The following is a 22,465-nucleotide window of genomic DNA, read 5'->3' as shown; positions in this document are numbered from 1 at the left end:
CCATTCATACATTGTCATATTCATGTAATGTCTTTATGTAACTCTGTAACTCTGTTCATTCTGTACACATGACATCTATTGCATCTGTCCATCCGGGGAGAGGGATGCTCCTCTGTTGCTCTCCTGAAGGTTTCTTCCCTTTTTTCCCTGTCAGGTTATTTTTGGGGAGTTTTTTCTGATCCGATGTGAGGTCAAAGGTCAGGGATGTCGTATGTGTACAGATTGTAAAGCCCTCTGAGGCAAATTTGTGATATTGGGCTATACAAAATAAACTGAATTGAATTGAACTACCTTTTGATAAAAGTCTTCCTGTTGTATTGATGATTAATGTTATAACCGGTTACATTTCTAAACAATAAAAAAAAAGAAATCTGTCGGTTGGAAGTTTCTTTTTTATTCCAGTTTGGCTATTTAAAAAAGGGTGACTGTTAAACCAGCTCAATGGAGTGTTTTCACACTTCTGCCTTATTCTGTCACTCAGTCCACAGCTCAAGGGCTGGACTGAGACCGAGCATGTGATGGCAGTAAAGCTCAGAGGAAATTCCTCGAAAGGATGAGAACTGAGAGTTATGCAGGAAAAGTGAAAGAGAAAGGTGGAGTTGAGAAATGAAGAGTTCTGAAATTGCATTAAAAATATTAGATTGACTGTAGCATATCAGCTATTTTATAGTTTTTACCATACTTGAGGTATCATCCTAATATAGATTTAAATATATAGAGAGTTGTTTGGTCAAGATTTCATGCTAAAACTACATGTTTTTTCCTTCTCTGACGCTTCACAGATTTCAGCTACTTGAGTGAATGTGTGCCGCAGTTCAGAATACTGAATATCACCTTTCCGCATGGCTTCCAGCTGTGGACTTGTGCAGGGTTCAATAGGAGAATTGGTTTCCTCTCCAGTTATGTCAGAACATGACATCACATGAGTGCATTCCTCAGCTGGCTCACTTTGGCAGGTATTTAGGAGAAATCACCCAGGCCAAAAGGGGCTGGCTAGCTCTCCCTCATCAAGCTACTTGTAGTACGAAACAAGCACTTTCACAGAGGCCTCTCATTGGAAGCTTTTTCCTTCACAGCCAAATCCTTTTTTTTTTGAGTTACCAGTTGCATTTTCTAATTATCCAAATGGGAATATGATTAAAATTGAAACTATTCTCCTTTTCTCCTGTCTAATTGTCTTTCATGATTAAAAAGACACACTGCGTTCCATGTTGTAATAGGCTTTGAGGTCCCCAAGGAGATGAAAAGACTCCCTGCTAACTTAATGCAAACAGTTAGCACCAGATGAGACTTTTTGGGAGTTTGAAGCACATTAACAGTTAACTTAAGTTAGTGGTTTGACATTTTGGTGCACATACTTTAGCTTTGTATTATGATTACACAGCTACTTATATTACAAAAGTACAGCATTTTGTGTTGAAGTAGCTGTTTTCTTTCTAATTAGCTATTTTGTGTGAGTGTGTGTGTGTGTGTGTGTATTGAAAGGCAGTAAACCTTACTCGTTGGGGCTTGGCTGTGAGAACTCGCTGTATAATTTGTAATATGCATGCTGTAATGTAGCGATACTTTGTTGTGCAAATTCTTTTATGCAGATCTTGTGCAGATTACACAGGAGTTTACAGTTGTTTTGCTTTTTGTGCAAATATAAGATTAAACATGGACAGCGAGCTTGAATTTTTTTTGTCCCACGGTTTTCTTTTGATTTTTCTGACGAGTCATACGAGCTTGTCTTCAATGTGTGACATTACAGTGGGGAGTTATTGTTACGGACCTTTTTGAGTTTTTGTTATTCCGTCACAGCAAATAAAAGCAATGCAAATACAAAAACTTGAACATTATTTGTAATGTAGTTGGAGTTAAAACAATGGATGAATTAGTTTGACAGTTTTCTTTTGATAATTCTTTTCAAAAAGATTAATCAAGAAAATAAACAGTAGATGAATCGACAATCAAAACAAATGTTAGTTGAAGCCCTAAATATCTTGTTATATCTTCACGTGTCATCATGTAACTATTGTAATACAAACATTAAACTGTAAAGCATTCCTTTTACGATACACTGTTCTAGCATTGTAATGAGACCATGTACTTATGATAATGTTATTTCTTTCAGCAGGGAGACGTGGATGATGCTTAAAGGTTTCCTAGCGTTACCTTCTTGCAGCAATGGCCTGAGGGACTCTCTGGACTGAAACCAAGGTGAGAAGCAAAGCCAATTCTCTTTTACACAACGGCAAGGTGCAAATGGTGTCAAATAGACACCCCAGCCCAAATACACAATTCCCAATTGGACAGATGATGCAAACATGTAATCTAAAATTAGCCTTGTGTGTCGATGAAAACAATCCAATGCGTCCCTCTTGCAGTGGTTGTTTTATTGTCTTGTGTCTCCAGCTGTGATAGCGGCTTTTGATGTGAAAATCTCCAGGCTTTTTCCACTGTCATCAGATAATTAACATAGTGAGAACTTTGTTTAATAATAATAATAATAATGCATTTTATATAGCGCTTTTCATGATACTCAAAGACACTTCACATAATTAGAACATCCTAAAAGCTAAACATAAATAAATAAGAAAAAAAAACAAATAAAACAAATAGGGACTTTCTGAGTCGCTTGGACCCCTAGTTTACTGGTCAGAATTCAGTTTTGAATAATGATTTGATTTCATACAGACACAAAATCTGCTTAATTCTTGGCCCCATTTCCTCCCAACTTTTCTTCTTTGCGCCTACTCCAGATTCAGCCTTTTTGTCAAACTGAGAGCTGCATCCAATCCAAAAGTTCCGTTGGTCTGCAGTGTTCATCCATCATGTGCGAAATAAATCTGTGAGGTTGTGTTACTTACTTTACAGGTTACAGTTCAGATGGTGTTGGCTTGAATGTGTCTTTTGGGATTGCTGCATTGCCAGCAGATCTTACAAAACCACATTTGAGTGGACTCAAAATAAGTTTGCATTAGCTGAGTTTGGTTGCGAAGAGTTCAAATGGACTTTAGTTTCATTAATGTACAGAGCATTTGTACTATTGTATTGGAATATGTGCACCTTTTTTATGGTCAAGAGCAAAATACTTTCTTTTTTCCTTGCCCTTTTTTATATGAGGCATCTAATGTAGAGTGTGTGTTCAGACTCTTTATTTATATTTCCCTACATAATATAGCTGACGCAGTGCACTCGTGGGTCAAAATGGACCTGCCGTTAAAAAAAAGGTAACGCTAATTACATTTCTTATAGCGTCCTGCAGTGATTTGTATAATATCTGTTGAGAGTTGAGTGTCAGGAACAATATACAGGCATTTAAACCCAGAGCCAGGGGTCCTAAATTAACTTTATGCCTTACCGGCCAAGGTGGCTGGTTGATGAATACTTTTACAGGCCAGGCAGATATTTATTTAATTTTTTTTTACCAGCCAAAAATAATAGTAGCTAGATTTTTATTCTGTAGTCGCATGCTCAGTTTTCTTCATACAGTTCTCTCTCTGCGAGTGAAAAGAGTCAATTTCACGGGGGGTTGTGACAGGCACACAAAGAGGTCCAGAGGCACACACGGCTGGACTGCCGGTACACTTTTTTTTGTGGCGTTCCACTGGGATCTGTCCCGGCACGCAAGTACACCACTGGATTGAAGTGACGGTAAGAAATAGGCCGGCCAACTGTATTAATCTCTCACGCATATGCACACTTACACCCACAAAGAGGAAAAGAGTGAGAGAGACACAGCAGCTCCTTCTCTTGTCAGTTCCATTCATAGGACAGTTGAAGGTCTGGCGTTTGTGCCATACCCGATTTAAAACTCCATTTCAGTTGTTTGCCAGGAGTTCAGCGCCACTTGGCTGTCTTGGTATTCCTTTAAAGGTAAATGATATCGGTGTGGGTAACTGCGGATCTCCTTGCACAACCTTTCTTTAAAACAAGCATCCACTTTGTTGTCTTCTTCTTCTTCTTCTTCTTCTTGTTAACTGGAGCATGCACAGTCGGTGTGCATGTTGTGCATACAGAACGTGCGGTTACACATTTTGGGATGCACGCGGGCGTCCACATAGGTTTCACTCGGACCCTTGGAGACATAGGTTGATGCCGACATGTACGTCACACGGACCAAAGCAGAACCTTGTGGAAAGGGAAAGTATGAATACGCCTTAAACCTGTGCATTAAAACAAGGGGGTTTAAGCGGTCAAACCTTTTTCAAACTCGCGACCATTATTTACTAACTTTACTTTGCTATTACTATCTGATGTAATGTAAGGATTTTTATTGAAACGAAAAAGGTTACAAAATATGTAATAATTGCATCAACTAAATTATAGCAATAGTCTATAACAAATTTGCTCATGTGGGGCGATACACAAACTAATCAATACATATATGCAAACAATGTCAGGCCTTAAATATAATATCTGGCTTAGTTGAGACTGTCTATCAATCGCCTCTGCTACGTTTCAGCACCAGGGACAACAGACTCACCGACTACGCACATCAAGCAGCGCTATCCATCTGAGAAAAAAAACTCCTACTTATTACGGTTGAGGCATAATGAATAATGCAGGACTACTTTTCCTTATTTTATTGACTTTTGGGATTTTTGGTATACACAGTCGATGGTTTTGGGTCAGCATCATTCACCAAAGACTAACAATGCAATAAACAAAATACCACAAATGTATATGTGGTCATTTTGACATCTGATTCTGCCTCAGCCAGTGCTGTTATCCACCGATCGATTGTTGACAAATTGTTGTCGAGAGGTGCTTATTTATACCAGTTAGTCCTTTTTCCATCCCTTGCCTCTTTGTCTCTTTTCCCCCTCTTGATTCCAGCTCTCCTCCCCTTTCAGATTATCTCTCTGACATCCAGAGCCTAGCATTCTGTGCTATCCCTCCCATCCTGCGACATCCTGAAGTGACTGCCAGTGTTAAAGATTCATGAGCGTGATCAGCTTTCAGTAAATGGGGAGGGGGGGCTGGCTCCTGGTTGCACTCCGGCACTTTAGAGCCATTACCTTGCAGTGATTCTGGAGCTCATTAGTGAGACTTGGTAGTAGGCAAGGTGCATACCTCTCTTCATACTAAGTCTACAGCAGCTTGTTTGCGTGATTTCAATAAAGTAGATTTGCTGAGCAACCAGATCACTAGGCGGTTTAAGTGTCATTTAGCGGACTATATGCATGTAAACATTATAATGTAATACTGTGCTTTAGCAGGGATTCATCTGAGCATACAGTTACAGATTGTAGTATCTGAACAGGTATACAGGCAAACACACCGTCTCTGTGAAAAAGGCCCAATACCTGTTTTGGTTCCCTTTGTTACCCCCTTTTCCTTGACTGTCTCTACCCTCTCATTTTCTCCCCAGCTCGCTCTCTGTCATTGATCTGATTCCTCTATAGGTTCCAAACCATTCAAGTCTTGTTAAGTTCAAGGTTTCAAATTCACATTGCTCTTAATCTCTTTCAATCCATCATCAAATTCCTCCCTCCATCTCCCAATGCCCCCCCATTGACCCAAACCTAATATTAGAACATCTGGTTTAAGGTAACAGCAGCTGTCAACAAGGCCAAAGTTCACTGGAGACCCCCACACAAATTGCGTTCTGTTTAATTGATATGGTTTTTAAATACATGTTTGTCTTTAATACCATCTGACATGGTTCCAACATGTTTCTGTGTGTTTTGGCTCTCTCTGCACTTCTTCTCACCCGTGCATATATTGAGATGTAAAATGAGACAATGTGAATCCTCTGGGCTCCTCCCCTGTCATGATTTCCTCTTCAGTTTGGGGGAAATAAATGGCCTATGTTGCAGTCTTTATTGCGCTCTCGTTCTCTGTTTCTCTCTCGGGCCTGTTGCGCCAAGAAGCCATGTGAGGACAGATTACACACCATAGAGACATTGTTCAGTGCCCCACAGTGGCTTTCTGAAAGAGCCCCTGTTATTATAGTGCAGTAGACTTCAAACACTTCCCCAATAGTTTTTGAAGTAATTTAATGCACAGTCATGCCCAGCACTCTCTGAGTTCCAGAAGCACCGGGTGTGTCTTTATAATCAAAGCCCTGCTAACCCACATCATTACAGGAATGGCACACAGACCTCCCCCTCCCTCCCCCCCGAATCTGTTATTCCCCCTTTTTTATACTATGACTGGAATTGGTGATTCTGTGTTTTTATAGCCCCCCACCCCCTCCCTCCCTCTGTTGATTTGCATGTAGCTCAGCTCACTCTGTGTGGTTATGTTAGCTGAATTTCATTAAAAAAAGAATGACTGTCTATTAATAGTAGCTCTACCTGAATGTTTGAAGGGGTGTCACAGCTTTACAGTTAGAAGTTTGAACAGAAATGGTCCATTATTTACTTTGTAAGATGTATGTGTGTATGGTGTACCTAATAATAAAGTGGTATATCACAAGATGGAAAATGTATGCAAAATCCTATATGTAAAAGAAGAAAATCAATATTAACCTGTCTACAAATCATTACTTTGGATAAGGGTTAAACTACAGAGATTGGATGATGTGATAATCTTGACTGTATGAACTTGCTAAAAGTCATCAAAAAGGCCCTTATAGTCGCCCACAAGAAGTATTGCTTGATAGCCTAAAATATCATGAAATTGTCAAATATATGAAATTTGGAAAATAGCTGGATGCTGACATCATGACTGGTTTTGCGTCCCCATGCAGCCAACAGCACCACGCCACCATGTTTGGCTGATGCGCAGGAGGACACACATTTAATAGTGATCTATTGAATGTGCCTGGCAATGTGTGTCCTCTTTTGACATTGTGTTGCGTCGTTCATGCGGCCTCACTGCTGCTAAGGTGCAGTTGAAGGTTTAATTTGTTGTGAGGCATTTATTGCAGTCGCAAACAATGTGTCATGTACAGGTTGTACCAGCTGAGTTTGACAGGAAGAAACGTTGTCGTCTCCAGCTCTCCGGGCAACGACGGCAGCCCCTTGTTGTTTCTGCATTCCTACCTCGCCAGACTGGTTGGCTCCAGCTCGGTCCTGGAGAGTCTGCTCCTGTGACACCTAAGACATTAGCAATGACACGCCTATGATCACCTCCCTCAAGTGCACCTCGGGCTTTCAAAGTCAATAGATTGTTCAAACTTTAACTTGTCTTTATCCGTGTGTATTCTTATTCTTTTTCTTTCTCAATGCATATCTCTCAGTTAAGGCTGGGCAATATTCTATCAATGTTGAGGCTGATATTGTTGGATATTGGATTTCTTAATATGGCATAAGTGTTGTCGTTTCCTGGTTCTTAGGGCTTCATTACAATAAAGTCGTGTAATTTTCTGAACTTACCAGACTGTTGTAGCTGTTCAATTATTTACCTTTACCCACTTTGTCATTATATCCACATTACTGATTATTATTGATCAGAAACAACCTGTATTGCGTGAACATTTTGTAAAAGTACCAATGATCAACACCACATTGCAGTACCGCTCTCGAGGTATTTGGTCAAAGAATCTCATATTTTATTTTCTCCGTATCACCAAGCCCTTCTCTTTGCATCCTATTGAGTCCTGATATTAAAATAAAATTTGTGGTCCATTCGTTTAATAAACAGGTTCAGATATTGGAAAATCATCAGTGTTGTGGTTTAATATCATAACCCTTCATTTAGCCCAATGAGTGAGTCTCACAGATAGGCCGTGGTGAGGATAAAAACCTGTAATGTAGTGACGAGTGTTTAGTTCACACTGGCAGGGCTGACCTGTCAGCACAGAAATATACAATTATGGTTGCCGTCTTATAAGTGTGTGTTTGTATGAGAGGGCTGGGAAGAGGGGGGGAGTCTGGGTAGAGGTGTTTACCACACTTATGTAAGTGGGAACTTGAGCTCATCACAACTGCAAAGAGTCAAAACAACTGCATGGAAGGCTATCTGTAAACCTCGTGTCCCCAGCGTCATTTCCAGTCCAATCTTGTGGACTTTCCCAATGGTCGTCCGGCTGCCAGCAACAGCAAGCAGTTGGCCAAACAAACTGTAGCTAGCAGTTCATACTTCCAAGTGTAAAATGACCGGCAAATGGTTGTCACACAGACTTTGTTTTAAACATTTTAAAGATCGTTCACATTTCTTGTTTACCCTTCTCTCCTTACAAATTGTTTACTGTAATGAAAATGGGATATGGCTCTACCATTATTTGTTTCTATCTTTGTTGCAGGATATTTATATAAATGTTACTTGCTTTCATTCTGAATACTTGTGTGAACAAAGATTCCACACAGTCTGTCTAACATAAGGTAGCTTGCAATGACTGATGGGCCATATGTCTCAAACTACAATACTAATGAACTAAATGAGCTGACAGCTTGATTAAATGCAATCTTGGTAGATGCCCTCCAGAATTTGACAATCAGTTCAACATATAATTAATTTACTTAGCCAACCCCCACTCACCCTACATGTCTCTGAGTCAATGATATCTGCACACAGCACAGGTGCACCAATGGATATCTCTCTGCATGCATGAATGTATTCTCACCTTATCAGCCACGCGACCACAGCTTTTCAGTGTCGCTGTCCGCGTACTACCTGAAGCTAATGCTAGCTCAGTTTTTACTTGATGGCATAATAAAATCTAAATTTGTTTATTTAAATGCTTTTCAGTTGTATTTTCCTCCATAACACTCCTTCCGTTATGAAATGGGACATCAGACTATACGTTCTTCCTTTTATCACCTACACCAAATGTTGTTCACAGTTTAAGGTTCCTACATGTGGTTTTAAGTTCTTCCTTTCCCTTTTTTAATTACTCGGTTTGACGAGGTGAAATTGGTCGTTGAGCTTTTCATTTGCAATCGTTAAAGTGACAGAAGTGTGAGTGAATAATTTATATGCTTGTGTCCTGAGGGTAAATCGGTAGGCAGGCGTCATCATGAACTAATCTCAGATTTCTTAGATTTCTTTTGGAACAACAATGGATGTTATTTATTTTTTAAATGTCAGGTTTGTGCAGGATGTTCAAGTTGCTATTTTAGTGACATTTCTCTCAATCGGTGTTCTGCAGTTTTCTAACCACCTTTTTTAGTATTGACTTTTAGTATTGACTCGCTTGCAACCTCGCCTGAGGTGACACAAAAAACAAAATACCGGCTACGGGCTACAACCTGTCCAAACAGAGCCGTACCATGTAGTGTCCTTTGAGAGCCTTGGCAAGAAGGCTTGAGCTTTGTTCAAAGAGAAACTCTCGACTCCAGGTGGCCAATGCTGATGGTTACCTCATTGACACAGCGCTGTACAGTAAGTGCTAACACCAGTACCCAGCTGTTTAAATCTGCCCAGAGATCCCGGGCATTCTCTCTCTCGGGCATCCCGCTAGTCTTCCCATGTGAAGATCGGACACCCCAGCAACAAAAATGGCCTGCAACCCCTCTTGCCAGGCAGTCTGACTGTCTGTGTTGGTGTCATTGAGACGTGCCTGGTACTTCCTGTCTCTCCTTTTTTTTTTTGTCTCAACGTACACTGACCCATCATTACTGCCATGTCAAGGAGACGAAGGCAACCAATCATATCCGTCCCAGCGGGACAAGCCCAACCAATCAGGTCTAGAATCCCCATGGTAACTTGTGCTGGAAAACCCAGGCGCAACCAATAGGAACGGAGAGTGCCACTTAGCTATGAGAGTTTTAATGGCCTGTTTCTGTTGTCATTAATAAAAGCACACAACCTCTGCTATAGAGACTGATATCATTTCAGTGGAGAGCAGAGCCACAGCATAACGACACCCTGATGCCATTCGAGAGAGCAAGGACTCATGTACAGTGATGTTTGTGTTCATTACTTTGCCATACACTGTACAGGACTCAAGTCACTTATCAACAGAACAGTGGGAATGTGTTTTACCCTTCAGAGTCTCCTCTGCCTCTCCAGCTACCGCTGCTTTGACTTCATCCATTTGAGCACAGCCCCTACCGTTAGCTTAAAGTAGGTCACTCAAGGTCAGGAGGGAGCCAGGCTCAAGTTAGCATGGTCACTAGCTCCCTTTTTTAGTTTAGCCTGCTTCTGTTAAGCTATGCTATTCCTCTCTGCTCTACGCTGTGCTGTACTCTGTTATGCATTGTCTAATGGATGAGCAGTGAGCGTTGTTTGTTGTTTGTCACCCGCTTCCAGGGTATGAGAGTGTATCACAACACAGCCTGCCCCCCCCAACCTTGTGCATTGTGCTGGGGGGGACTTTCTTTTTCTCTCTCTAGGTCTCGTTTCAGTCAGTCGTAATCTTTCACTCCCTCTGTAACCCTATTAAAGCAAATGGCTGCAGACCATACATCTTGCAAGAACAAATTATTGTCATGCATATAATTTCAAATGTGACCATTTAATTTGGAAGTGTTCACATCTTCTGTGCAGCAGATATTGTTCTCTATTGAAATCCAAGTCCATTAACTACCATCAAATGTTGGTGCAGATGAATTTGGTAATTAATAAGCCATTACTTTGATCAATAATTGATTGTCTTTCATTAAGTAGCATGAAGTTCAGCCTGTGCTCAATATAATATAGGTTTATATGGATGCTCAACGTTTACAGTAGGACAAGTCTCCAAAGGCTCTAAAGTTGTTTTGAATATCTACATTGATTTAGATTAGGAACACAACATGAATTCTTACCATGACCTAGTAGCATTAAATTACAGAGTAAGCCCTCAGCCAGCTTGTCACTTTAGGTTGCACAAGTCACAACATGAATTCGTACTTAAGATCTCGTGCTCTGTGGCCTGATTTCAGAAAGAGCAGACAGGATATTATTGTAACATTCCATTTTTGAGTGACTTACAAATCACGACAGGTAAAGCAATCTCAGAGGCATTCGGTAAACAGGGTCACATGTTGTGATTATAAACCCACTCTGCTCTTACTGTGGGCTTTGCCTGATATCGTGTAACGAATGGGCTTTTCTTGGTACATGGTTGAGCGCGCAGTCTGGTGCTGTGGGCAAAGCTCCGTGTTCTCATTTCAGTGTCTCTAGGGAGAGCTGCACCATCAGAGAAAAATGATTGAATCTCTTTCTCCGCTCCATTTTCACTCATTTCTCCCAGAGTGGATCAACCTGTGCCCCAAGCACAGGATTGTGTGTGTGTGTGTATGTGTGTGTGTTGTATGCATATGCACATGTTGGCAGGCTCACACACCTACAGTATATAAGTGGTTTCCACATAATTCTGCCTTCAGAGTTTGCAGTCAATCTATTAAATTCTGTATGTGTGTTTTCATAGAGGTTGTCTCTTGTGTGTCTTAATTATTTTCAGACGCTGATATGCATTGAGGATGAGTGGAGTCGGTGAAAACCCATCTGACCCTGCCAGGGCAGAGTCACGAAAACGCAAAGAATGTTCTGCCGAACTCCTAGGACCCAGGTAAGTCTCGTACCTCAAGCCAATTGGCAGATTTCTCCCTCAGGAAGACATTTTCTACTTGATTTAATTGAGTACACTTGAACGCGACGAGAAAGGTATGAGGGAAATACATAATTTTAATTTCACACAACAATTATCAGGTTCAGACGTTTTTATCCAAAGTGTGCAGTCAGCAACTTGGTTCAACAACCACTGCTTTGCTATATTGTCCGTTGCCAAACCATTTATCATCCGTTAAACAAAGGTGATGTCAGAGTTTTGAAGATGATGAGAATTAGAATCAAGCTCCAGCCACTTATATAGTATTTTATTCTCCCGTTCAAGTAGTTACCGAGAATGGCTACATGATATTGTGGCAGCTAACCCTGGAGCGCTCTTAGTCTGTACAATAATTCTGCATAATTTATCTGTAGACAAGCATTAAAGAATGAGGGGTTTCCTTATTAATGTTGTGCTCCATGTTGGCACAATGAAGAGGCCTAGAGATACTTTTTAAGCCATATGGAGAATAATTGACCCCTGCCGTGTCTCTCTTTGGACTCCCCTCCATGCCAAGGTTTGCAGTAGATGTTGTGCACTGTTATTTGGCAGCTATGAGAACGAAAGGGCTCTTCAGTCATGTCAAGAGATGTGTGCGGACACTCGTCCGTGGTGTAGTTTTATAAATGGATCTTCTTTCCTGCCCTGCTCTAGGTTCTTTCTGTTAATGTAGGAGAATGGCTTTTCAATACAGGCCATTTACCCACCTTTAAACCTCTTTTTCATGCTTTTTATCCCTCCTGCTGTTACCATCTTCTCAGTTGCTTTTTCTCACCTCAGTCTTCTCTTTGTCTCTGTAGTCCAAAGCGGAGCAACGAGAAGCGCAACCGCGAGCACGAGAACAAATACATCGAAGAGCTCGCCGAGCTGATCTTTGCCAACTTCAACGACATCGACAACTTCAATGTCAAGCCTGACAAATGTGCAATCCTGAAGGAAACTGTGAAGCAGATCAGACAAATAAAAGAGCAAGGTACAACCGCTAATGATTTTTGACACATTATCTATGTCTGTTGAAGAATAAGTCAAAGTTATAGGTCTGTTTGCTTTTTGTGAACCCTTTATTTCACAATATCTTTCCCTTCAGGTTTTATGACATACTACATATATGGCTTAGTTTAAACGAATACCTGCAAATGGATCTAACACTGGTTTGAATTGAAGCTACGTATGCTGTGAATAAGGTGCTAAAATATCATGGATGTGGTTTTAAGGCTCCCAATAAAACCACAAGTGCCACAGGTGGCACTGTGTTGGCAGAAACATCAGATTTGATGGCATAAATATTATGGTTTGGGATCTGTTCCACACACAATAATTTATGTTGTTATTAAAGAGCAGCACATGTGATTTAATGTTCCCTCCATCACTTCATCATGTGCATGAACCAGAGCAATTTTTTTATTGGCTGCTGGTCTTTCCCATGTCAATCCTGAGCCAGAACATCAGGCAAATGGATCAGCTTGTTCAGTTGTACTTGCCAGCTTCTCCTTTTTGGTACTCTTTAGCAATTAGTTAAGGTCTGTGTTTTCACATTTTTCATGTTGCATTTACCAGACCAACATCAATGGTATTGTCGTTTTTTCCCCTTCTTCTTCTTCTAGGTCCAAACATGGCAGGAAAAGTTGTAGCTTTCCGTACGTAAACATTAAGGCAGATATTAAACTGTTGTAATAAGCTTGTGACCTACATACAAGGGGAAAAAGCAGCCAAGTGACGGGTAGACAAAGAGTGGCCCACTTGAGGTATGAATGAATCAGACCAACTGATGATGTCAACTTGTTTTATGTGACTCACAGAGCCAAGCGTTATGTAATGGTGAGCAATGTGATGCAAAAAATCACACACAAACTCTAGCTACCGTCTGACTGTCCCTCCCCCACTCTACTGTCTTATTTCATACTTCATCCCTCCCTCCCTTTCCTTTCCTCACTCTCAGGTTTTTTTTACACTCGGCTAGAGTAACATCCCCTGGCTGTGTCTAAAGGCATGAGTGTGTTTGTACAGCAACCTCAGAGGGGAAGGCCTAAAGAGTCCTTGCTTTTCTGCTGCAGCAACAGAGAGCTTCTCCTCATCTTACATGGTTCAGAGGGGCATCAATTTAAGCAGCCTTTTCTTTTTTCTTTTTTCTTGTTGCACTTGAGCCAGGGATGCACTGAAAGTTCATGTAGATGTCTTCCTGCTCAAAGTCTGTTACATCATTTCAACACCACCATGTGTTCTTTTCATTGCACATCATCTGCCATCTGTTTAGTATTGTTTGGAGCGCACAATTTCTCTTTCTATAGGCTTGTTATTGTTTCCCCCCCTGAGAGCATCATTACTGTGTGAACGATATTCTCAGTTTATGATGACAGTACTGAATGTATTAAATAACACAAATGTGATTTGATAAATTAAATTCTCACTGATGGGTGTCACAGCCCTGCAGAGACGTGCAATGCTGCTATGATGGACTTTTAAAAGAGTGGCCTCCTACTGAAAGCTGTTAATTTACCCCTGTTTGTTCCTCTCATGCTGTCTACACACATTTTCCCTAATTGAATCAGGGTGGAGTTGTGTGCTCAGCATAGGCGTAACTTTTTTTCTGTTTTGATCTTGTTGTTTCTTAATAGACAATATGTTGATGAGTTATGATATCTTTATGGAGCGTATAAAATATGGGACACACTTAATTGCTTAATAGGCTGGATGCTGACATATACAGTAGCTGCTGAGCTTCAGCTAGTAGATAGTTAAGTACATTATTTGTATTCATCATACTTGAAACTTGTCAAAATACCCTACTATCTTAAATAAGAGAGAAAAGAATAGAGTATATGGTAAATATCTTGGCAGTTATAGATTATGTTGAAGACACAACCCTGATTAAAAAGAAAAAAACTCTATCTGTGGCTCAGTTCTGGAGATGGACAGTGAGGACTGCACTGCCATTGAGTGATGGGTCTGTACCCAGGGCAGCTGTGCTGGTATACTGGGCCCCGCTGGGCCTGGAGAGGTCCTGCTGATGCACACATCATTAATGCTGAAAGAGATAAATGTGGGTCTGTGCGGTGTTGCATGAGCACACCCTCAAAAAAAAGAAAAGAAAGGAGGACATGATTTTTGTTTGCTTTTCACCACAACATTCTCTCACCATATGGTCAGCCCTCTTCTTGGCATGGTGCGACAGTTAAATGTGTCCCCCCAACAGTCCACTCATATTCCGCCTCTCATCATCATCTCCAAAAGTAGGGCAGCCTACGCTCTGAACATAAGGCTGCTCTGCATGGTTATTAACCCAATCACTCACATGGAGAAATGCACCATAGTGCAGGTACAGGAGCTTATAGGATACTCTGATTTTCACTCCGAAGTAAACCCGCCACAATAATTACATTAAAAGGTTTGTAGCAACACCTTTTGAGTCCACAGCACAATAAACTATGTTCATTGTGAAGCAAGTAGTCATGGTCTAGTTTTGGTAAAATTATAGACCATAAGTACCTGTATGCAACAAGTCATGCTCTCTGTGTACATACTTGGAAATCCAATGGGAGTATGTGGTCACAAGCAGACACTGCCAGCTCTAAGTTATTTGAGAAAGGCAGTCCATGGCTAAAGAGTATCAATGTTGAAGGGTGTTTCTAAGTTATAGGTGGTTCTGCAGGAACAGTTCAAAATGAAGACTCTTAAAATACTTTATAGTTTATGACCCTCTAAAATCACTATCTTAGATCTCTGCTCAAATTGCTGTGCTAAAATATCAGACCAGCTTTAAGATTTAAACCAGTGAGTTTATTGTCACGGTATCTTAAAAGAATAAATCATACTATTCTGTTGTTTTTATTCTTCAAGGGAAGTTCTTTATTTTTATCTAAAATTGTAAAAGGGGTTTTGGTCAACTCTTTGGGTTAGCCTCTGCCGCTTGACCACATAGTAACAACTTGCTACTCTATTGGGAGCTGTTTACACACTGTCACTGTCTCCATAATAGCTTTTCTTTTTGGACGTGACAATGCAATCCATCCAGTGGCTGCCACCAGTGTGGCAGCTGCGTGCTCTGACACAGTCCTTTACAATAACCTTTCACTCTGCTCACTGCTTGGTATTAAGCCGTAGCAACATGTTTTGACAATGGGACAAAATGTGTTTGCTTTTGTAGCCTGAAAGATAATGGTTCAAAGTCTTGAACAACAAGTGACCTCTTTGAAGTATGTGGGTCAATGTCAGAGCGAAGCAAAATTTGTTTCTCTCATTTTTGACCTGCATTTTTTTGGGGTCATGTTTTGTGATGCAGTTGTGTTCCCCATAACAACAGAATGTAATCGCCTAGAATAACTACAGGGGAAGTTTGTCAAATTCATGAAATTTAAGATCCAAGTTCTCATGAGTTTCTTGTTTTTTTTTCCCTCTAACCTTTTGTCATTGACTTTCCTGTCACCAGAAAAAGCTGCAGCAGCAAATGAGGAGGAAGTACAGAAGGCTGATGTCTCATCAACAGGCCAAAGTGTGATTGACAAAGATGCCTTGGGACCAATGATGCTGGAGGTGGGTCTTCTTTTTATTGTGTCATATCAAGAAACCAAACACTGTACACTTGCGTAGGGTATACTCTCCTCTTTACTCTCTTTAAACCAAGATCAGTATATAATGAGGAGTTCTATCCAAAGAGAACAATCCCAAATGGGTCACACTCAGTAGTGGTTGTGTGTGAGTGTAGCTGCGTGGCGTAAATGCTGCCAGCATCTTGCATCTGCTCCCGGATTGGCTGTAAATCACCAGGCAGAGCAATGGCCTCGTTGTCCCGTAGAGGGCCACTGAAGTGCTTACGTATAATGGGAAAGAAAGCAAGAGCCTAGCGAATGAATCAGTTCATTGAGCCTCCCCTCTCACTCACTTCCTCCCTCCCTTTCTCTTTCTCACTTGTTCAGTTTCTTTTCTCTCGCTCTCCCATCTTTTCTTCATTTGCCTCCAGATCTGTCCTGTCATGGAATATTTATAGCTCTCCTGGTCCAGCGTCACTGAATCGACATACTAACTTGTGGCTAAATATAGCCCGGTGCAGCCTGCATGCTTTCCCATCTGTCAGCAGCCCCAAAACACAGCGATCGGTCATTCACACCGGCTCTTCTCTGGCCATGTCCTCGTCCGCCAGCCCGGGCTCATTAAAGGATGCTCTGAGGAGATTGGCTGTCGGCACGACATACACGCGTGCCCCATGACCCTCTTCCAAGGCTTTCTGCTGCCCGCTCTCATGCGAGCGCAGGAAGATGGAGAAATCCGTGAAAAAAACCCGTTACTATGCTGTTGTTTTAACTCTCTGGGAGCAGGTCCTGTTCTGTCACATGACTGCTTTGGCATGTACTTTACATTCCTGGGAGATTGCTCCGTGTGGTTGCTGTTGAGTGGCGTGGTGACATTTTAAAAAATAGAAGAGACAAGGGCTCGGTGTGTTTTTGATGTCTTACTGTGAGAGTTTCTTTAGAAACCTCTTTTGGTCTTTTCACAAAAGAAGCTTAAGTGAATGAAGCCACTCTGTTAAAGATTTAAGTAATTGTATGAGAACTTTGCCTTGAAAATACATACGAATAAATACTCAAATTGGGCAAATGTTATTTGTACGGTTGTGCTGTGTCATGCGGAAAATGGCAAGAATTGATGTGAAAAGAGATCCGGTTTGCAAAGCACCAATATCATATCATAAATAACACTAACACCCAGAGCGGAGAAGGGAGTAGACCAGACCCTATTCCCTACGACATGACAATTCATACTGTACATTGTTGAGGAGGTTAAGCAGTATAGAATCATACATCAGGACAATAGGCTGCGAGTAAAATGCAGCATGTTAACTACGATGCCCCGTAGTGTATTTATTTAGAGTGTATTCATTTGTATGAGCTTTAGTCACCTCCATAGTGTATATTTATTTAATCAGGGCATTATAAATGAAGGTATTGGCTAACAACGTTATTCAAGAGCCAATGGAAGAAGGCAGGAGTTGGCACTAAAGAGTGTTTGTTATGTTTGTTTGCCCTACTTGTCCACTACATGGCCTTTCTTCACACGGGTGGACTTGCACAACAACCATGTTGCATTTTGTATCCACTTCATGCCGTGATAGATGAGATCTCCCTATGTCTATTTTCAGCTGTGCTGTGTTAATGCTGGCAAGGGAAAACTTCCAATGTTGTAATGTGCAACATGCGATGTATGACTTTGTTACACCCCAAAATTGAGCCCGCTAGTTGATTGTTATTATTATTATTTTATGCAGCATATTATAAAAATAGTTAATTTACACACTAAAAGAAAAACATAAATAATGTAATGTAAACTTTGTGTGTGTGTCATGATTATTTAAGCGGAGGCGAGGCGCAGACACCTTGGCAGTAGTCTCTTATCTCTTATCATGCCACTAGATTTTACAGCTTTACAACCACCAGAATTCCCTTTTAAGGGCTCTGGGTGATTTGATGGCCTAATTGACACCATCTTGTGTGTAATGGCCAACCTGGGGCTATATTCATTCAATTAAGTGCTCCTCCTTCACGTCCTCCAATCTCTGCAGGCACATGCTTTCTATCAGACGCACTGACGTTGAGCATCTGCAGGAGTGATTGATGTACCCAGCACACAGTGCACCAATTGCCTAATTTTTAACACAATGTAGATGTGCTGCATATTTACTCAACTTGATAGGATTTACAAGGGAATTATCAAAAACGGTTCCTTGAAAAGTTTTCCCTCCAGTTTTAAGGACGTGTTTATTTTTGACCACGGTCAGCCAAAGGTACACATACACTGGGAGTCTGCAGAAGTTCTCTTTATATCTGGAATTTGGGCTATGTACGAAGCCCTGGAAATCTTTTGTAAATCCAAATTTTGTGGTGTTAAATGTGAGAGTTTCAAATTTGAACAGTAATATTATCCCAATTTACTACGAGTGGAGAAATGCATATGGTAGGGTGAGGCTTTCAATAACCTGCTTAGGTGCAGTGTTATAGCAGATAGTCATCAGCCAGTATTAGTGGGAAATACAGGTTGTCAAACATAGTTTTATTCGCCTCCTTTTGCTTCCATTTCACTGTCAAAGATCTGTTCTGTGTTGGTGTAGAACATTCAATAAACAAACTTGCCTGCTCTGAACATCTTTCTTTTTTTCTCCTTCACTCTTCCAGGCCCTGGACGGCTTCTTCTTTGTGGTGAACATGGAGGGTAACATTGTGTTTGTGTCTGAAAACGTGACCCAGTACCTGCGCTACAACCAGGAGGAGCTAATGAACACCAGTGTCTACAGCGTGCTGCACGTCGGGGATCATGCCGAGTTCATCAAGAACCTGCTGCCCAAATCCCTCGGTTAGCCACACGTTTATTTTCGCTGCCAGCCTTTGCTTTGCTCTCTGTCTATTTTTCACCTGTCAGTTTGTGTCTCACTGTGCCACTTGTGTTCCACCTCTCTCGCTCTCTCTCTCTCTCTCTCTCTCTCTCTCTCTCTCTCTGTCCTCATGTTGCGTCACTCGTACCCAAGCAGGCTCTTGTTCACACCCTGGCACCCTGGCATCATCTCTTGCTAGTGTGCTCCCTCTGTCTTGTACCATCATCACCTCTCTTTAATCTCTGTCCAGACAGTTGGCGGTGGTTTCATCATGATGTCAGTTTAATTAAAATGTTTACTTCTTAAAATGTTATGGAGAAGATGTGGGAAACCTGAATAATACCAAGTGTTACATAAGCGTTATATACAGGGTTGACACTGCGCATATAACTTAGGTTCTTAATTTTCTCTGTTGCTGATGCTCAGCCCAGACATTTTCTCTCGCTCCTCTCTTTTCCTCCCTCCCTGTTCAGCTAATTAACTTCTTTTTTCGGCTTCTCTCCCCTGTCAGCAGCATCCCTCCCTTCCTATATCTCATCTCATGCCCTTCCGTCCCCTTCTCTTCTCTGTGTGTGTTATTCTCACCCGTTCCAAGTTCCCATTTATATGTTCTCGATTTCCTATTTCCTAGCCTCCCTGAAAAGCATTGTCTTTATGCTAGCATTGTTCATCTCATGAAAGCAGGCCATTTATTTTCATATGCCTTTTTGTTTCCTCCTCCTGTCTTGCCCTGTTCTTTTCCCTGTCTCCTCTCCTCTTTAATGTCTACCTCCATTCCTTTTCCATTTCCTCTACGTAAGAGGTGATCGCAATGTATGTCAGTGCACCCCATCAGCAGCACTTTCTAAGTCCCTTCTCCCCTTTCTCTCCTGGTGCTTGGGATTGAGGTCTGAGTGCCCAGCCATCTGGGTGGAGAGAAGCACAGACCGGAGTACCCTGGAAACGATCAGTGGGCTGTGTCCCAGATACTGGGAGATTATCAATGCACTGAATGAGATCACAAACCAGATGGAGTTTGCTAGAGTTAAATGAGTTGTGTGCGTGACTGTACATGTCTCTTTATCTTTTCTTTTTGTGTGTGTGTGTGTGTGTGTGCGTGTTTGCTCGCGCCTGTGTAAGTGTTGGAAAGAAGAAGAAAGATTGGCAATGATGTTTTAGAGGACATGCATATGGAGGCCTGGCTGTGATGCATGGCTGTGGGTAGATGGCACAGGGCTCATGGTTCCAACTGCTCATTATGACTGATCTCTACCCAGCAACTGCTCTCTCCTTTTTACACTATTTCTGCCTTCATTCTCTCTGTCATGCTCTCATTACGTCTTTCACTTGCAGTGTGGTAGCCTCTCTTGGCAATGCTTGGCGCAGCTCCACGTTTTGTTGTTCATTTTTGGCTGCAGTAAAAATGTATCAAATAAATTTCCAGGAGGTCGGCCACATTGTAAATCTCTCCCCCCCCCCCCTTCCCCGCAGTGAATGGCGTCCCATGGTCCAGCGAGGGTCCGAGGAGGAACAGTCACACATTCAACTGCCGGATGCTGGTCAATCCCCACAGCGACAACCAGGACGAGCTGCACGAGCACGAGCCTCAGCAGCAGAAATATGAGACCATGCAGTGTTTCGCCGTTTCGGAGCCCAAGTCCATCAAGGAGGAAGGAGACGGTATGGAACGAGAGTGGGAGATGGTGTGGGAAAAGAGAGTGGATAGATGGTTAGAGGATCATTCAACCCAATTAGTTACCCTTCAAGACAACCTTGGTCAAGCATAGTTTTGGGATCTGTGTTGAAATGACCTCAATTCCTGTGATAGGTATAGTCACAGTCAGTCACAAGAAAAATTCAGCAAAGACTAAAGGCAAAACTATTATTTTTGATTTTGCAAAAATGGGGGGGGGGGGGGCTCAAGTAGACTGGCAGAGCAAGCTCGATGACAAACTCAGAAAACAAATTCATCTCGACGTTACATAACATCAGACTGACTGCAGTATTCAATAGAAAGCTGATTGAAAGGTGACTGAATCAGAATTCTTAAATAGTTCAAATTGATTGCTCATGTTGGGACAAAACTGAGGCTTTCTTGGGTGTAAGAAACATAAACATGTGACTGCTGCTGATTGGATAGGTTATACATATAAATCCATGTTGCAGCCATTTACATTATGCTTATATCGTTGAGAATTAGCCATATTTTGTCTTAAAACTGGCATTGTATGTAAAAAGCAACCGATGAGGAGCAGTTCTGGTGCCACTCAACTTACATCCATGAAAAGTTAAGTGACACAAGGGAGACGAGAGGCTGGGCAGCTGTCATTAAAGCCTATCTATAATTCATGTACATCCTTCACAAACCTAGGAAAATGACTCCAAGGAAAGGTTTTATCGCATCAGTAGGAAACCGGCCGTTTGATAACCTTCAAATAAGTCTCAACATAAAGTATCAACAGTTTTTGGAGCATATGTGAGAATAGAGAAGCTGTGTTTGCAGCGGCCGCTAGCATGAACATCTGCTTATCTTTCGTCTGAAAATATGTATATTGTGCTCCTAACGGTTATCAGTCAGTGAAAGGTCACTGGACTTTAGACTGGAACTTGAGGTCCTGTAGTTTGAGTACATTTCCATCACAAGTGAATGTCCTTTTATCCAAAAACGTTCAGCACCATGCCTTCAGCCTTCATACGTAAAGCTCTCAAAACAATTCCACATTTTAACATCTGAACTACCTAAATCCTCTTTACTTAGTGGCTTTGATGAGCAACCATAAATTCCCACTGCCAAACTATCACTCAGTGGATAATTAAAACAATAAGTGAAAATGCAAATGTTTCAGTCTGAGTCTAAACCTGTCTTTCCCTCTCTCTGGCTTCTTTTGTGCACCAGCTGCTTGCCAGCCATACTTTGGCAAAAAGACTGACAAGGACCCAGGCCAGAGTTGTGTGTGTGAGAGAGAGTGAGAGAGACGCAAGGCCGGATCAGTGGTTGCAGGAATTTGTCCAGACAGAGGAAGGAAGGAGAGGGAAAGCGAGAGAATTGAGAAAGATTCACAGATCTAAGGGCCGGACCACCCAAGAGGTTCTGTTTACAAGTCAAAATGAGAAATGTGTGTGTGCGCGCATCAGCCCTGGCATGCATTTCTCTGCCAGAAACATGTGTGGGATGGGGGGGGGGGAGGGTACTACTGGCACAGGAAAGTTAGATGGCAGACCTTTCGGGGTCACCCCAGTCCTGGACTTGGGCAGTGTCATCTGTGTGTGTGTTAGAGGCAACTGCTATGATTGAGCGATGGCAATCTTTAATGTTGGGCCAGGGGAGGTGTCATCAGTGTGAGATGGCACTTTAGGTGAGACTAGCCGGAGACACATGCATGCGAACACGCACGCACACACAATTATGTACGTACGCACGTATGCAAGTACACACACACACACACACCTTCAAAGGTCACACTTCATCATTTCCCTTGCCAGCGATAGCTGCTCCTCCTCATGAAAGGAGCGGAGCCCTGATCCCTATGCTCATTAATAACTGTATTAATTATGCTGCCTGGGAATAACATGCATTTCATTTTCTTTCCCTGTCTCTGTTTCGATCATTTACGCCCCTATCCTCCCCTCTCCTCCCCCTTCCCATCCCCCTTCATCCCCTCTGTCTCTGGCCTGTCATCTTTGTTACATCCTCTACATCATCTTTCCTCCACACGTTC

The 22,465-nt window shown here is 41.8% G+C and overlaps 1 protein-coding gene across 6 annotated transcripts in view; it reads left to right on the top strand.

Annotated features, from left to right (window-relative positions):
* Positions 1–22,465, top strand: part of ncoa2 (nuclear receptor coactivator 2) — a 52,289-nt gene that overhangs the window by 11,955 nt on the left and 17,869 nt on the right. For 5 of the 6 annotated variants that reach the window (XM_034559829.1, XM_034559831.1, XM_034559827.1 and 2 more), the window contains exons 2-7: positions 2,114–2,199; positions 11,261–11,368; positions 12,208–12,380; positions 15,834–15,937; positions 18,571–18,748; positions 20,238–20,426. In XM_034559829.1, coding sequence (XP_034415720.1) covers positions 11,280–11,368; positions 12,208–12,380; positions 15,834–15,937; positions 18,571–18,748; positions 20,238–20,426 — 733 coding nt within the window. In that variant the 5' untranslated portion in view covers positions 2,114–2,199; positions 11,261–11,279. Of the gene's footprint in view, positions 1–2,113; positions 2,200–11,260; positions 11,369–12,207; positions 12,381–15,833; positions 15,938–18,570; positions 18,749–20,237; positions 20,427–22,465 lie in introns of those variants that run through there. The other variant, XM_034559832.1, reaches the window with a different exon arrangement.

This window comes from Cyclopterus lumpus, chromosome 20 (genome assembly GCF_009769545.1).
Source record: "Cyclopterus lumpus isolate fCycLum1 chromosome 20, fCycLum1.pri, whole genome shotgun sequence".
Taxonomy (NCBI): Eukaryota; Metazoa; Chordata; class Actinopteri; order Perciformes; family Cyclopteridae; genus Cyclopterus; species Cyclopterus lumpus.
The sequence above is the reverse complement of the archived record's forward strand: the minus strand, read 5'-3'. Positions and strand labels throughout refer to the sequence as shown.